This window comes from Corapipo altera, unplaced genomic scaffold, assembly GCF_003945725.1.
Source record: "Corapipo altera isolate COAL_440 unplaced genomic scaffold, ASM394572v1 62, whole genome shotgun sequence".
Classification (NCBI taxonomy): domain Eukaryota; kingdom Metazoa; phylum Chordata; class Aves; order Passeriformes; family Pipridae; genus Corapipo; species Corapipo altera.
The window spans coordinates 5,240,569-5,258,354 of NW_020884894.1; the positions used below are offsets into that span (position 1 = coordinate 5,240,569).

Genomic DNA, 17,786 nt, shown 5'->3' on the forward strand with positions numbered 1-17,786 from the left:
CGCCCACCGCCGCCGGAACAAAAGGGGCGGCCGATGGTGGCGGCAGAGCCGCTCCGCGCCCGCCCCGCTCCGCGCCCCGCTCCGCCACCATGTCGGGCAGCGGCGGCGGCCCCGGCGACAATACCGTGAAGAAGAGGAGCCCGGCGGGCTCGGCCGCCTCGCTGGCGCAGGATGAGGACAAGCAGGCGATGGAGAAGATGCTGGGGGCGGCGGGCGGAGGGGCGCAGGAGAACGGCTGCGCCCGCTCGCCCTCGCCGTGCGGCTCCGGGGAAGGGGTGACCCTGCAGCGCTCCATCACGCTGCTCAACGGCGTGGCCATCATCGTGGGCACCATCATCGGCTCCGGCATCTTCGTCACCCCCACGGGCGTGCTGCGGGAGGCCGGCTCGCCGGGGCTGTCGCTGGTGGTCTGGGCGGCATGCGGGGCGTTCTCCATCGTGGGCGCCTTGTGCTACGCGGAGCTGGGCACCACCATCACCAAGTCCGGCGGGGACTACGCCTACATGCTGGAGGTGTACGGCTCCCTGCCCGCCTTCCTCAAGCTCTGGATAGAGCTGCTCATCATCCGGCCCTCCTCGCAGTACATCGTGGCTCTGGTCTTCGCCACGTACCTGCTCAAGCCCATCTTCCCCACCTGCCCCGTGCCCGACCAGGCTGCCAAGCTGGTGGCCTGTCTGTGTGTTCGTAAGTATCATTTAATGGCTTTGAACTGATGGAGTAGGGCTAGATTGGATATTGGGAAGAAATCCTGCCCTGTGAGGGTGGTGAGTCCCTGGCACAGGTTGCCCAGAGAGGCTGTGGCTGCCTCATTCCTGGAAGTGTCCAAGGCCAGCTTGGGCAGGGCATGGAGTGACCTGGGATAGTGGAAGATGTCCCTGCCCATAGGACCGGGATGATCTGGTAAAGATCATCACTGATCTTTAAATTCCCTTCCAACCCAAACCATTCCATGATTCTGTGACCCTTTCTAGGTCTCTGCTGTCCTGCTACACGTGGCTCCTCATTCACCATCACCTTCCCCAAAAAGTGTGCTCATGCATCACTTTGGAGGAGATGCCCCATTTCTCCTGTGCTGTGCATACCGAGTTTTTCTGGCTGTTTTGAATGGCAGCAGTAGGAAATGTGGCCCCATCCCAAATAAATGCAGCGAAAAATCCCCCAAATGCCAGTTGCAGGTTAATGAGCCTCTCTGTATGCAGTGTGCAGTAAATACAGGGTGCATTTTTGCTGGGAGCTGGAATAGGATTTCTCGTGCTCTGCCCCAGGACTGTGTTTGGGCAGGGTAAAATCCCCCAATGCCCTGCAGTGCTGCGGTGCCTGGGATGGGTGTTGATGTGCAGAGAGAGGTGGGGATAAGGAGCACTTGGGAAATTATCTGTCACAAGCAACTGGTGCTGAACGTGGCCTGTGCTCAGTGCTTGGCTGGTTTCAGCACCAGTTGGGAGATGAACTATTTCTGGGCTGTGTGTGTGCTGATACCATGCTCAAAAACTGGTTTTATGGGGATTTTTTGGCTAGCAAACATTCTGTCTCACGAGGCGTTGCCTTGCAGAGAAGTTCAGTCACGCTGTGATGAATTCAGGGCACACAGATCTCTCTCCTGCTGCAGTTTTTGTCACGACACTGGTGTTTTGGAATCTGCAGTTGTGCTGCTCAAGCCCCATTTTCCGTTCCTCCGGTGAATGCAAAGTCACCCCATCCAAATTCCTCATCCTTTCAATACAGGACCATTTTCTGCCCTTCCCTCCTCATTTCCCATTCAGTCTGTTCTGCTCCACTGGTCTTTTTGTGCCTTTATAAAGGTGTATGTTGGGAAAGGATGTAATTTTTGGGAGGGCTTTATAAAGCATTTATTCACTGTACAAAATCACAGCCAGGTGATCTTTTTCTTTCTGCGTTTTGAAGTTGTGAAGAGAAGGTTGGTTGTTCATGCTGCCCTTTCCAAGGGGATTGTGTTAGATTCCTTCCCCCTCTGAGGATCCCAGGCATCCAAAAGCTGCAGCACATGGCCGTTATGGGAAGATATATTGTCTGTAAATATACCCACGCTGACCGAGGCTTTGGGAGGTAAATTATATGGCTAGTTAGTAATAATAGCATTAATAACAGACAGGGCAGTGAGTTGTACTTTCTCTGGGCAAGATTAAAACCTCCTCAGTCCCCACATCAATTTTTAGGCATGTAAGGGTATGTAGATAGGCATGTGGATTTGCATCCAAGTTTTTCACCAAGCGTAGGGCACATATTAAGGAAATATAATTATTCAACTAAGAAAGCTGCACCAGGGTTAGGAAATAGTTCTGCTCATGGGTGCCTTCCTTGCCTTTTGGAAATGTGGTTTTAGAGCTTTCTTGCCAGTCTGCATTGTGGTTTCCTCAGGGACCCAGAGGAGCATGGCACAGATGAATGTGGCATTCCCATTCCTTTCTGAAAAGCCAAGGAATTAGGGTATTGATTAGAGGCTTTCTTACTACCTTATGGCAAAGTTTTGCTGTGCAAGCACATGTTGGAGTTGCCAAAGCCTTTGAGAACGTGTTTCCAATAATAAATACCTCTTAATCTGAGGGATCATTCCCAAAACAGGTAGGAGGAGGTGTCTTTTCACATTTTATTGGTCAAACCCCAAAGCAGGGGTTAACTAGACTTGCCCATGGTGAGATCTGTTCCCTGACAGGGTGGATTGCAGCATCCAGCTTCTTGAAGCCAGGTCTCATTCCTGTTCCTGCTTCTCCAGTAAATGTCTCCAGCTTTCCTTTGCTGGCAATGAGGAGTTTCCCTGAAGCAGAATTTGTTCTTGAACCTTTATCTTGAAATGCCAAGGAAAGAGTTTTGAGTTCTCCAAATCTCCATCAGTTCCATGTGTTTCTCCTTTAAACTCCACTCCCCCCACACTGCTGGCTCCTGTTTTGTTTATGCTTTGGGTCAAATTTGGGGTTGTCTCCTTTGCTACAAAAGGTTAGTTCATCCTGCATCGCCTTCAGCAAGTCAGCTTTGGTAACTTTGATTTTTTGGAATTAGCTTTTCAACTCTCTGCTGCCAAAACCACATCATGGGCTAGGAACAATAAATGAAGTAAATCTGCTCCAAGGACTCAACAGCCACACAACACTTGTGTGGACTAACAAGCAGTTTTGTTTCATGGTTGTTCCAAACATCAACTACCCAGGGAGATACTTATTTCTTTTCAAAAGCAATAGAATAGAAAAAATGACCTATTTGTGCATATGCTGTAGCACATACATTAATGAGTTATCTCAAAGAAGGAAAGTGCAGTTTAGGAGACAATAGAGGAATTTGGGACTGGGGGCTGGAATTCAGTATCCATAATCCAGTTTTCTAGAGCAGTCCCAGCTCTATTCCTTGCAAAGTTTGTATCTCAACATGAAATGCAGTTGCTGCACGCTTTCTAGTAAGAGGAGAAATAACAGAAGTTATTTGTTTCCCGTTTACTGGTGTTGAAACAGTTGGATAAATAATGTACTGTTTGGTATTTGCCACAATGAAGTCCAGAGACTGTATTAATGCATTAAGAGACTCCAAATCACAGTCTTGAATGAAAGAAAAAAAAGTGGTTGGAATAGGGAATTGCCTTCTCCTGAAGGTGCCGAGGAAAACAAGGTGGGTGGTGAGTGGAATTTAACTACAAATAGGTGTTTTTTACTATGAAGATTGTAATCTACACACAGTTGGCATGCAAGACTTCTTTCATGAGACACCATGAATGCTTGTTAGGTTTGCCAGATAAAGGGTGGGAATTCACTACAGGGAAGTCTTCCTGTAGGAAGGTGGGCCAAGCTGTTCCATCATCAGCCTGGTTCATTTGTGTTCACCACGAACCAGCCAGTGCTCCTTGGGTGTAGGAATTTGGGTAGCAATTTGGCTGAATGCTTGTCAGGCTGCAGATTATTGATAATTCAGAAACTTCAGCATCTTCTTTTAGCTGTGAGATTGTATGGCTGATATTTTTAGAGCTGATAAATCATAACAGCAAATGCCAAGGGACAACAAGCACGAAGTCCACCATGTAGCCAAGAGGAGCAGAAAAACTTAAAGTCCATGGAACAGAGTTTGTGCATGAAAACCCAACAAAAACCCAAATCTGATCTCATCTAAACCAGTTTTATGCCTTCTATAGCTGATGAGGGACAGCCATTAGGTCCTGACTTTGCATATTTGCTGTACAGTATCAACGTTGGACATGGCAAAGATTTAAACTACGGAGGATTCCACGCTCTCTGTCTCGGGTGCACGTGGGTCAGGTTCTCTTTCACAGCTGCCACTTGTGTTAACATTTCTTAAATTCAACTGATAAATCTTAACAAAAATCCTTAAAAATCACAGCCCAGCACACCGTGTGTGTTCTAGAGGTGGCTCAAGGATGCAAATTGCCCAGTTATAGAGCCCATGGCTATTCCTTTTTTCCCACATTATTTTGCAGATTTCCTGCTTGCACAGAAGCGCCTTCTCATGTATTGTGAGGTGCTTGAGTTGTCATACAGTAACTTAATTCCCTGTAGATAAGGGAGGCAAGAGATAATGCTGCTATTCCATAATTTACCCATTTCTCGACAATATAATCTGCTTCCCAGAAGCTTGAGAAACAGGGAGTTGGACTTGATGTTTCTTGTGGGTCCTTTCCAACTCAGGATAATCTGTTGCATATAATTTTGTTCTTGATCTGCAGTGTCAAATCAGCAGTTTGATTGTTTGCTGCTGAATTCTTTTCTCACTTGTTAATTATATGTGCAAATCTGGCATTACTAACCCCAGCACAGCAGTATCTGCTGTTTCCAAAGCCACAGTATTTTAATCTTCTTCAAAATTTATTTAGACTTTCTTTGCTGCTTCTGAAATATTATTTTGGGCACTCCTCCTGCAAGTGTGGAATTCCGTGGAAATGATGATGAATTCCTCATTTGTCTCTTTTGTTTTGAACAGCCAAATAGTGAAAGAATTAGTAGCAGCCAGAGCAGAGCTGAGTCATGTCTAATAGCACATGTCATGTGGAAGTGCCTGACACTCCTCTGAGTAACTTGTGAGTTAGAGGAGAAGGGAATCAAAGCCAGGCTCTGGCAGAAGGGTACAAACACACCCCTGACCTCTTGCCAAGTCACAGCTGTGGCCATAAGTGAAGGTTCAGTGTCAGCATCTCCCCCAGAAGTCACAGATGTTGAAAGCAGGAACATCTTTATTTGGCATTAAGGTTTCACTTCAAATCTTCCAAGCTCAGCTCTTTGCCCAGGTGTTTGAAGTGAAGAGGTGGATTTTCACCTCATAAAGTATCAGCTGTTGAGCAAGGCAAACACAAAATATATCCCATCACATCCCTGTCTGTCTCAGAGGGGTTTATTCTACAGCATCTCTACTTTTAATTAATCTGCCAGGACAAGCCGGGTGTGAAGCTTTGAAGATTTATTTTTCTCTCCTCCAGAAAGGTGGATTAAGTGACTAAAGCTGCATCAATAAATAGGCCCTTGCTTGATCAGAGTGGAGGGAAAGGGTCTGTAGAATCCCTGCTGGATGGCAAATGCTGCAAGGCTGAGCTTGCCTTTTTAATCTGCGTTTAATTAGAGCAGCGTTAATGAAAACAGGCTCTGACACTCGCAGAACCCTCCTGAAATCAATGAAGGCTTGGAGGACTCTTGAAACAGAGGCACTTACAGCACCTCTTTCTTGGCTTTCAGAACAAGTGTCCCATTAAGTTTTATTGTATTTGGATGATTTATGTTATTACTGAGATCCTTCAGAGTCTTTCCCTTCTGGCATGAACAAATTGGGAAGGTTTTTTTTTTTCATGGTCAGTGTCATTCAGAGCAAAATCACTTGTTTTGAGCATTCTAAGAGTCTCATAGTCCCATGTCAGATGTGACCAGTAGATCAAATCCAATGGATGAGGAAGCAGTTTTTTCCAGCCAGGGTGCAGAGCTGAATTCTGACCCCCTGCATGGCACAGGTGACTTGACTCAGCCTAAAACCTGCTTGGAATTTTTCATGATGAAGCTCATGATCCAGGATTTAGCACTGAGTGCAGTATTTCAGCCACCTTCCTGTGAATTTGTGGGATCTAATTCAGTACAACTGTGGAAAGGTGCTTCTGTGGAAGTGTAACCTCATGGTGGGCCAGGTAAGATGGGTTTTGCAGGTCCAGTTTGGCCAGGATGATGTTGTGTCTTTGGGGCTTAATGTGCATATTAGTAATACTTAATTTGTAATATTAAATTAATGTGTTAGTAAGTATTAATACTTAGTAAGTGTTGGTCACTGTTAGGAAGATACTTCTAAAAGGTGGCCGTGGTGGAGATGTTTAGCTTGTGATAGTTAATTTACTGGGAAAGGAAGAAATATGGAAGACCTCTTTCTCCCTCACTTTTCTCTCTATATTTGTTTGTCTTCCTGTGGTAAAATGACCTTTTTTGTGGAATTGCTGCATCATGTCACGTGGAAACTTTGGCAGTAAATCACAAGTTTCTTCCTAAGGAGACAAAATAGTAACTCCTACCTCTAGTTAGGAGTCAGCTCCCCTTACAGTGATACATTCTTTGTAGTTTGCATGTGCCACACAGAATAAAGTGTACCAGTCATTATGGGATGTTGGTAGCACAGCAGTGGGTGGGTTATACAGATTTGGGATCCAGCCTCTACAGTGTCTGGAAATGGTGAAATTCCAGCCCCTGAAGCTGCCTCTTTGCCCTGGCTGTGCTGCACTGGCTGGCACAGCTCTAGAGAGAGATGGCAGGGAAGTGCTTGGCAATTTATTCTTGCAGAATTCTGGACACCTGAGGGGGTGGATACTTCTAGGATCACAGGGTGACATCCCAGCCTCATCCCGTCTTGCACAAGCTTCTGTGTCTCCCAGCTCCCTGGAACTGAAAGGCAGGGGAGAGATGGAGCTGTGACACTTTCAGGGTGTCTGGGGCCATTTCCTGGAGACACTCAGAACTTGTGGTCTCAGGGGGTGGATTTGGAGGGGATCCCTTTCCTTAAACTCCAGTGGCTGGGCAGCCTTTGCTTCCTCCTCTCATTTGTTGATGCCTCATTCCCTGATTCCTGTTTTGGGAAGAGAAATAAAAAGGAAACTCTGACCCGTTGCCAGGTATGTTGATTATTATAAGTCAATTTTAATATAGACACATTTGCTCTGGGGCCAGGTGCTCCTTTCTAGCTGCCCCCAGGCCTTTCCCTGCTCCAGACTGGTTGCCCTGGGTGTTAAATTTCTCCAGGGATTTGTCCTTGAAGAAAGATGTATAGAGTTTTTCCTTCTGATTTTTCTCTTCACCACCTCGCAGGGCACAAGGCTTCAATCGATACCTATCAAGCTGAAATTTTCTGAACCATTTTCTGCCAGCGTCCTTGCATGTCTCATGTTGGATTGTGCTGTTAGAAATAGTCACCTGAGACTTTTGGGAGACACTGTGGCATCACAGCCACCAGGATATAAAATTGGGGGGGGGGAGGGTGCCTTAGTGAATTGATTTTCCCATAGGTTTAAACCACTGTAGTCACATAATCCCTGGTTTGTCCTGTGTAGAGTAACTCTTTATTTTCAGTTCCAGCCTATGGTGAGCTGAGGCAGCAGTTCCCTAAAGCCCATGGACTGTTCTGTGCCTGGGGTTTGTTCCTTGGTGGCCACAGGCTCAGCTTGTCTTGTCTCTGCCTGAAACCTGGTTGTACCATCACTGGTAGAAGAAAGAACTCCTTGTATATCATCTGAACTTCATAAGGAGTGAAGGGAGCTGGGGAAAATGGGAAAGGAGATGAGCTGGAACTGTTCTGGAAGTAATTGGAATCTGGGAGACAATCAGCATCATCCAGTGGCAGATGGTAAACAGAAGCATCATCTTACAATTCCAAGGGCCAAGCACTTTGGAAATATGAGTTACAAGCAGGGGTTGTGCATGATAGAACAACTTACGGTCCCTGTTTTCCTGGTGGGGCAGCTGAGGATGAGAATTTCCCTTCATTCTTCCCCTTATTTTCCACAAGCTCCTCACCCTACTGTGCATTTTCATTCTGTCCTGTAACACCACAAACAGGAATCTGTGGGCAACTTGCAGCAAATTAATGAGTTTACTCCTTTAAAGCAGCTCCTTCCACGCATTTATCCAAGTACACCAAGAGGTGTACTTGGGAATACATGGCAGTACTACAGGTCAGGAGCAGGGAAACCTGTAGGAGGTGACATAAAGGACCCAGGTGACATGTGCAGGGCTCCCAAGGGGTGTAACCCCACAGGCAGCACAAATTCTGATACCTCAGGGATTCCTACACTCATTCTAGAGATTTTTCACCTGAAAAGCTGCTGAAGATCTTGGCCTGAGCTCCTGTTGCACCACCAGGGCATGGAGTTGAATCCTTTTCCCTGTGAGTGAGGATGATGCAGGGTTGTGGCTCAGCTGCTTGTCTGTTTGATTTTTTTTTCCCCGACAAAGCCTCCCTGAGCACTGTCTTTATGCCCAGTCCATGTCCACACTCCATCATCCAGGAAAAGCTGCAGCCCTGCCTTTTCCTGTAGGAATATTGCCAAGACTGTTGCATCATAAGTGCCAGGCCCGGATTTACCTGTGTCAGGGCTCCATTCCCGCTGTTTGCTTTGGGCAGAACGCCACAGGAGCTGTTGTTCCATGCAGTGTGTTTGTCATGGACTTGTTCTAGATAGGATTGTCACAATCCCTTGCTGTGTCTGCTTTGTAGGCATTTATTCCTGTTGTCATCAAGGAATTGTGTTTTTGGGAGGGATCTTGGAATGCCAGTTCAAAGGAATACAGCTGTAAAATGTGAAGGGGGGGGGGGGTAAAGTCCTGGGCCTAGTGTTGGATTAGTCAGTTTGTCCTTGTTCCTATCAGTAATGGGAATTACCTGGCTGTGCAGGTGAGGGCCAGTGGAGCAGGTTCAGTGACGTGCCTGAAGGACCTGCTAGGGTCCGCTAGGACAGAGTAAATATTGAAGCCAGACCTGCTGTTGTCTTTAAAAAGCCAAATTTCTCTTCGAAAGCTTCTGGCTTCCCCTGTAGCTTGAGTTACCTTGGAATGAAGATAAGGAATGAAGGCTGGAGCAGGTGAAGGAGTGAAGAGCACCTGGTGAGCACGTTCTACAGCAGTGAAACAACAGGATCTCTCCCACTTGTGCCAGAGTGATCTCTAAATAAAGAATGGGATTTAGATGGGACATAAGGAAGAAATTTGTTACAATGAGGGTGGTGTGGCCCTGGCACAGGTTGCCCAGAGAAGCTGTGGCTGCCCCATCCCTGGAAGTGTCCAAGGCCAGGTTGGACAGGGCTTGGAGCAACCTAGGATAGTGGAAGGTGTCCCTGCCAGTGGCAGGGGGTGGAACTGGATCTTTAAGGTCCCTCCGAACCCAAACCATCCTGAGATTCAGCCCCCCCCGCTACATCTGCCATCCCTGCAGCTTTCTAGCTCTTATTATCCCAATTATGTAAAGCCTTTGGAGAGGGGCTGGTGGATCAGCCAAGCTGTGTCATGTCAGGTCATGCTGAAATCCTTATTCCTAGAATGATTCCTGGCCTGAGTGGGGCACTCCAAAGGTCTGCCTGGCTGGCGCCTGCCAGGGGCTGGTAGCTGGAGCTGTAGGGGAGATGCTGCCGGAATTAGGGCAGTGCAGGCTGATCTCTGCCTGTGCTGTATCACTGCCCTGATTTAAAGCCGTTGCTGTGCAGCTTTCCCATGTTTTCCTGGGAGCAGTTCATCCAAGGTGAGGGAACGGTGCCAGGAGGAGCCCCTGTGTGGCAGGGCAGCATCTCAGATCAAAGGAATCAAACTTGCTGCTTTAAGAAATCCCAGCCCTCTGCTCTCCTCAGAAGCTGAGCAGCCACTGGAATTCATCCTGGAGTTTTTACTGAAAAAGTTCTTATCCTGGTTTGTTGTTTGTTTGTTTGTTTTTTTCTGTGGGATTCTTCCTGATGGGAGAGACTGAGGTTTATTTCAGCCCTTCCTATGTGTTGAAAGCATTTAAGTGGAGTAACTCCCCCACGCTCCTTTAGGAAAGACAAATATTATCATTATTGCATAGTGGGAAAAGCAAAGCAAAGCAGGGGGGCTGTGACTGGCAGGGCTCTGACTCAGGGCAGTGGCAGTTCTCAGCCTTCTTCAGTCTCTAACCCCAAATGTTTTCTTATTTTCAGGGAGCCTGTTTATCTGGCACCGGTGGGGTTTTAGGGCTGGATACAGACACTTGGATTGTGCAGGACGCTTTTGCCTTTTATTTTCACCACCACTCTCCCACAGTCTGTCCAGGGGAGTCTGTACAAAACCAAAACGTGAAAAACAGCCCCAAAAATCAGTATTTCAGTGGAGGCCAAAGCATCCATTGTCCTGGACACAGAATGCCTAAATGGGAAGGGAATGTCACTCACACCTCTCAGGGCTGTCCTCACCCACAGGAGAAGCTTTTAGCTGCCTGAGCTCATCCTTTAAATATCCCTCTGTAAACAAGGGGAGATTTATTTTTAGCATAATCGCTGGTTGAAGGGAATCCTGGATCCCTGGCTCCCTCCCTGTTAGGATTCACTGGAGGTGCTTTTAGTAGGAGAACCATGAGCTGTGCTGTGCTTTCTTCTCTCCCTCCATGGCACAGACATAAGTTGACTTGCCTAACCTTTATTTTCTCCTTCCCTGTTATCTGACAACATCCCTGCTGGAGGCAGATGTGTCCCAATCTCTCTGGTGGTGAGGAGCTGTGACCCTGCAGCCCACAGATAGTGCTGGGCTGCTCTGGGTGCTGAAAAGCTGCCAAACCTGGGCAAGGGGTGACTTTGTAGCTACTCCATATCTCTCAGGAGCAGTGTGGGGTGGAGGCAGCCTGGGACAGGGATGGGGACAGAGGTATGGCAGGTCTGGACACAGATCCTCCTCCTGCCCCCTTGGCCATGAGCCAGAGCAGCTCAGCCAGAGCCCAGCTGGTCCCTCCCCAAAAACAGCTCTGGGACCTTTCGGTCTCACCCACACTCCCCAAAGGGCTTGAAGGGCATGATACAAAACAAAGTCAGTCTCAAATTCCTTGTTTACTTCTCACTCGTAGGATGTAGTGGATCATGGGGGTTTGCTTTGTGAAGACATCCAGCTCTTTCACTTCTCCAGACTTTGAATGCTCGTGTTGAAATGGCTCTTGTACTGAATGCTCTTGTAAGGAATATTGGGGGTGGGAAGGAGCCAATGACTCTGAAAGACATGATGTTCTGGGACAGTGGCACAGAGAAGCTGTGGCTGCCCCATCCCTGGAAGTGTCCAGGGCCAGGTTGGACGGGGCTTGGAGCAACCTGGGATAGTGGAAGGTGTCCCTGCCCTGGCAGGGGGTTGGAAGGAGCATTAAGGTCCCTTTTGACCCAGACCAGTCTAGGATAATCCAGTTTAGGGTGGATTCTCCTAATTTCCAAATTGATCCTCTCTCCACACCTGCAGGGCAGGAGGCTCCACAGAAGCCCCAGCCACCCTGTGATTCTGTGATCAGATGCTCTGGGCTCTAAACTGTGAGTGCAGATCCAGCCCATAACTTCAGTAGAGGGGGATCCTGATGTTTTGGGGTGCAGCTCTTTGGTCTGTTCAAGGCAGTGGGGTCCTGGGAAAATGAGTTGCAGGGTGTGGGAAAGAGCCTTTGCCCAAGGCTGGAGGCCAGCAGGGAAAAGATCTCACAAGGAAAAGCCTCCAGCTCCAGAAGAAGAGTTGAGATCTGCTCCTGCCTGAGCTGCTGGGGACCAGCAGGGCCAGGGGCTGGCGAGGGGACAGCGAGGGGTGACTGTGCACAAGGGAGGCAGCAGGAGGGGAGGGCATCCATAACATCACCTTTGGGGTGACATTTTCCTGTCTCTATAACAAGCAGCAGGCTCTGGGCAGGGAGCAGGGCACCAAAATAGTAAGTGATTTGGAATAGCAGCAGGTTTAAGCCATTATTTTCTCCGAGGCAGGTGAAGCTCAGCCAGGAGCAGCTTTGTGGCTTTGGACAAGCCTTGGCTCTGGCTGTGCCTTGCCTGGTGGGAGGGTCACAGTGCCAGGAGCAGGATACAGATACAGGGGCAGAATACAGGGTTGGAGGGGGAATAAGGAAAAAAAAAGGTTGGAAATTAGTCTTGATTGATTCTGTTAACCATAGGGCAACTTGTAGGAAATGGGAGCTTCTTGGCAAGCAAAATGCTGATGGTTATGAGCACAGTCCTGGGCAATCCTCTCTCCCATGCCCACAGTGTGTGGCCCTGGGGAGCATCTCCAAACCCTGCATAGCCATCCCTGCCACTGCTGGTCGAGCAGAGGATGAGGATTTCCACAGATCCAGCTTCTCTTCCCACCTGCCCCACTGACCTGCAGGTGTTGTTTGTGTTGTATCCCAGAGTGTCAGGGCGGGGACAGCTCCTCCTTCACATCCAGGCAGGGGCAGCATGGTCTGGCCTCGATAGCTTTAGGGTGCTATTGGTATAAAATAACTATAAATCAGTCCTGGAAGCCTGTCCTGACATTTCTACAGTGTTTTCATGCAACAGCAACATTAAATTGGATGGACTGAACAGGGTTGGGGCTGGGCATTTTGAACCTGATGGGTCCTCTTATTTATATGCCCTCAGAAGTGTATTCTTCAATTCAGGGCTGTTCCTTGTCACAAGGACTATGTACATTATTCAGATCACCTATTGACAAAATGAGGTATAGAATTGTAAAGTGTGAGCCTGGCTCTGGACTAGTTTCTTTTTTAGGAAGAGACTCTCTGGTTGGTTAAGTTTTAGCAAAAAGCAAATCACAGAATCACTGGATGGTTTGGCTTAGAAGAGACCTTATAGATCAGATTCTTGTAACCCATGCCATGGGCAGGGACCCCTTCCACTAGACCAGGTTTCTTCAACCAGGCCTGGAACACTTCCAGGGATGGGGCAGCCACAGCCTCTCTGGGCAACCTGTGCCAGGGCCTCACCACCCTCACAGCCAAGAGTTCCTTCTGTATATCCAATCTAGAAATTTGTCATAATTTGTCTTGCATGTTAAGTGTTTCCCTGGTGCTGATGTGTGTCCCTGTGTGTCCCCAGTGCTGCTCACAGCCGTGAACTGCTACAGTGTCAAAGCTGCCACCCGTGTCCAGGACGCCTTTGCTGCGGCGAAGCTGCTGGCGCTGGCCCTCATCATCATCCTCGGCTTCGTGCAGCTGGCAAAGGGTGAGTGCTGCTCCTTTTCCTTGGGGAAGTGCTGTGGACTCACAACAGAATTAGGGAGAAAGCCCAGCAGTCCCACCCTGAGCGTTCCAGAGCCGGCAGAAGGGCTTTACAAACCGTTCTTGTTCTCTGCTGCGCTTGGGGGGCATTTCCAGCTTGTGTTTTGCTGTGGTTTTGCACTTTATTTGGGAGATTTTGTATTTCTGTCACAGTTTGGGCTTGATTTCATACTAATGGAACCCAACACGACTCAAGGTCTTTCCGACTTTTACAGTCACTGTGGCCTCTGCCTTTGGGATTGCAGGGAAGTCTACAGAGAATGAAGATTTTGGTACTGTTGCACTCAGAAATCTTCCTGATTCTGGCTGGTCATGGCCTTTTGCTAATAGACAATTACCTGTGTGTAGAGAATATGTGTAAACCACTCCTGATCATTTTAATCCTTCCACAAACTGCCCCTGCATGTTTCCCTTTGTCCAGCTCTGGGTATGGAATAACTTGGAGCCCCTGGGTCACCCAGGGTCGGGCAGGGCTGCAGGGACCACATGAGGAACAGAGGTATTGGAGCTCTCAGCTGACACTGGCACATATCTGTCAACCAGCACCTGGAAAAGAGGATAAAAATGGGAAGGTAAAGTAAATTTTCTGGTGGTTTTGCTTGTTTGCTTCCCACACACATAAAATCGTCTCAAACCCAGAGATGTAGTTTGTTCCAAACCCATCTGATTAGTTAATCCTCACAGACAAGCGTTTTTTTTGGTGCTAGTTTTGTGGAAATAAATGTTTCTTAGGAAACAGTACAATCCTTTTTTGCTAAATGGGGATCAAATCTCCAGGGAATCCTGTCTCTGCACAGTGTGTGTGTCTGTGTGTGCTCCTGGGTCTCTGTAATTCCTGTCTCAGCCCTGGGAGCCAGTGCTGTCTTTGCAGAATTTCTTGCTTTGTCAGAGGTTTTATTTTCTTCCAGCTCGGTGCTGACACTCAACAGGGACATTGTTTGGGGCTTATCACAAAATACACCTCCCTCCACAACTGCCCAGCCTGCTTTGCTGAACTGTTTTGTCTCTCTTAGGAGGATAAGGCACCATAAATCTCTGTTAGTTCGTTAACATTTTGCCATAAAGACCTTTACAACTGTGCTTTGTTTGCACATATAATCTTAATTTGCATCTTCAAAACCACCTTCCTTCCCTCTGTGCTGTTCTTTTGCCCTTTTGTTCAGGTGGAACCACTTTCTGCGCTGGTTCCTCAGGTGGAAATCCATGCTATTTCCATTGAATTGTATCTGTAGCCAGTAAGAGATTTCTGTCTTGTGCACAAAAACATCCACCCTCTGCTCTTGTGTTTCTTTTACTTTCTATGAAGTTGATTATAGTTTCAGCTCTGGAGAGGTACAAGCAGGACCTTGCAGTGCAGGCAATTCCATGGGATTTAGTTTCCTGCTAAACCACCTGTCTGCTCCAGGCAGGGTGAAAGATAGTCAGATCAGAAGCAATTCTTTGATAACAACACCTGAAGACAAAGTCTTGAGTACGCAACATGAAGCAAACTGGATCAGAGTGGGATCCTTGGGATCTACAGAGGCTGCTGGTTTACACCTTGTTCCTATTTTACAACTGGGATTCTGCCTGGGGTCTCACATGGATTTTATTAATCTCCTTAGGGAAGTTCAAGCTCTCTGCTAAGTCCTTAAGAATGTACAAGCTCCTTTCCTGTGCCCTTCCTCAGCTTCCACCTGCATTTTGCACCTTGGTCCATATTCCTTTCAATAATGCCAGGTGACCCAGTGCTTTTAACAGGGATACATCATGAGATTGTCTTTTTTCTTCTTTATTTCTTCAAGGAAAGCATGAAAAGTCCCATTTTCAGTTGAAAAAATGCTGCACTGTTCTCCATCTTTGTCCTGTACAGAACCACATTTCCATGCCTTTACTGCTCCTCCATGTGGCCTTGTGTCCTGCTGTTCCCATTCCGATGGTTTTTTTTGACAAAGAGGACTCTCCCCACCCCCAGCTGGGTAAATCCATCCCAGTGAAGTCCTCACCCAGCTGGTTTGTCTGGGGCTGCTGTTCCAGGGGAGATGGGGTTGTGTGTTCCCCTGAGGATTAACTGGTTTTACTGGTTCCTGTCCCATTGCTGGTTTGTGTTTTACAGAATCCATAAACAGACAAGAGGAGCAAGACCACATTTTTGGCTCAAATGTGGAAAGTTCTTTGATTTCACAGAAATTTTCTCTTTGTATTGACCTCCCACAATTCAGCTTTTGGCTTTTTCTCATTTTCTCCTTCCTGATTTTCAGAGGAGCAGTAACATCTCAAGACAAAGAACTCTGTGGCAATATTGCCACACAGAAAAGAGCATTTCCTTGTGATCTCCCCTGGGCAGCTGTTTTCCATCACTCCTTTCATACCACTTCAAAAGGAGGATGGAAATTGGTTTCCTGCTCAGTCTTTCAACTGCTTGAAAGTTGTCTCTGTAACTGCCCCACTTGGGATGAAATTATTTTATTAATACAAAAGTTACACTTTTAAAAGCCTTCTTGGGGCTGGAGATGTTTTAAAATTTCAGTGCCCTGCACTTGGTGTGTTAAACCACCAGTTTGCAGCACTTAAGTAATACAGATAACTTATAACATAGACAGGATCAGGATTTTTTCACTCTAGTATTATAAAAATGAGGCTTATTTTGGTTCTGTTATTTTACCAGCTCTCCATTTGCCTTCTGTCCAGCCCCCCTGGGCATTTTTTGGCCATATTCTTGACCTGGAGGTGGTTTGACAGCAGGTTTGAGGGATGTTTTCTGCACTGGATGTAACACAGGAGGTCTGTGGTTATGTCCTTCTCATACCTGATCACCCTGCACCTTAAAACCTTCCCTTAAAAACTAACCTAGGTGCGACATGGTAAAAAAATTGGGCTGATCTGTAAGGACACACTCATGCTTTTTACATGGGAGGGAGTTCAGGAAAGGTTTTGATGTCAAAAAATTCTAAAAACCCCAAAACACAGACATGTATCAGACCTGTTCATTTCTGTTCTGATGCCCCAGGGTATCTGGAGTGTTTTATGTGCCCTCAGGCAGCTGGAGCAGTGAGGGGCAGCTCCTGGCTGCTGCTGCAACCCTTGCTGTGATGCTTCACCAGCAGTTCTGCTTGAAAATCCAGGATTGGGCATTTGGGACTTAGGGAAATAGAATTTAACACTGATTTTATTGAATTATTTTTATTGGATTTAATGTGCCTTTATTTATTGTCCCTTTTCCTTCTTCTTGCCCAATTTCTGAGCCTGAAATTCCTCGTCTGTGATGCCTCGAGCTCCTCTTTGGTGACAGCAGCATTTTCCTCCCTCGATTCCCTTCCTTGGGCTGCTCAGAGACCAGCAGAGCAAGGGGTAAATCAAGGACAAAGTAGGCAAATTTAACTCCAAACATTTGCCATGGAGAGCTCAGACTGGGCAGGGAGGTTTGGGTTTAATTTGGTGGGGGTTTTTCATAAAATCCCAGAATGGTTTGCATTGGAAGGGACCTTAAAGCCCATCTCGTTCCACCCCCTGCCATGGGCAGGGACACCTTCCACTATCCCAGGTTGCTCCAAGCCTCCTCCAACCTGGCCTTGGACACTTCCAGAGATGGGGCAGCCACAGGTTCCCTGGAGAACCCTCTCCAGGCTCTCCTTGTGGACAATCTCAGCCAGCACTGCCATCCCCACCCCATACTGTCTGTAAAAAGGTGTTCAGAGGTGATGTGTCTGGAACTTCTGAACTTGAGACAAGAGAGTTTCTGCAAGTACTGAAAGCAAGATTCAAACCTTCAGTGTGCTGAGCTTGGCTCTTAAAAGTGCCACTTTTAGTACTCCGGGTGCAAGGCAATGTCTGGGTGCTGTGGGTTTGGCACATCTGGGAGCTGCTTTCATTTATCAGACCCTTTTGTTAGAAAATGCCCCTTTGGTCTCTGTTTTTCCCCTGAGGGTTATCTTGGTACTTCTCAGCCCAAACTTTTTTCCCCTGCCTTTTTTGGTGATGAATCCTGTGATTAAGAAAGAGAGAGGTAAGTTTACTCCCTCTTCCTTTCCTCCCAGACTTTCTTCTCTGCTGCCAGAGGCAGTGTCAGTTGAATGTCCAAAAAAGCTCCTGGAGGCAGACCTGGAGTGAGACCCAAGTGAGCTCTGCAGCAGCAACCCAAGGACACAGCTGGGCTGTTCCAGAGGGGTCCTGGCAGGAAAATTGGGGTTTAGGGCTGGTCATTAAAATTTCAGGCTTCCCCAGGTCTCAAAACGCAGTGACAGACACTGAAGGGGAACAAGACTGGTCATTGTCCAAATTCTCTGTGATTTGCACCTGTATTTAATCACTTTTGGCCTTCTGGATGTGAATGAGGACTTTGCCTGGCTGAAGGAATCTCCACGAATTTTCCTTTGAAGGGGTCATGGTGTGAACCTGATCAGCAGGTCTCAGTACCTGAAGGGAGCCCACAAGGACGGTGAAGAGAGACTATTTGCAAGGTCCTGGAGAGGCAAGACAAGGGGGAATGGCTTCACACTGACAGAGAGTGGGTTTAAATTGGATATTGGGAAGAATTTCTTCCCTGTGAGGGTGGGGAGGCCCTGGCACAGGTTGCCCAGAGAAGCTGTGGCTGCCCCATC

General features: G+C 47.5%; 1 protein-coding gene across 1 annotated transcript in view; it reads left to right on the forward strand.

Moving 5' to 3' along the window:
- The first annotated feature begins 3 nt into the window (after positions 1 to 3).
- Positions 4 to 17,786, forward strand: part of SLC7A5 (solute carrier family 7 member 5) — a 33,621-nt gene continuing 15,838 nt past the window's right edge. Inside the window, exons 1-2 of the mRNA XM_027646706.1 lie at positions 4 to 684; positions 13,025 to 13,150. Of these exons, the coding sequence (XP_027502507.1) occupies positions 90 to 684; positions 13,025 to 13,150 (721 nt within the window). The 5' untranslated portion in view covers positions 4 to 89. The remainder of the gene's footprint in view (positions 685 to 13,024; positions 13,151 to 17,786) is intronic.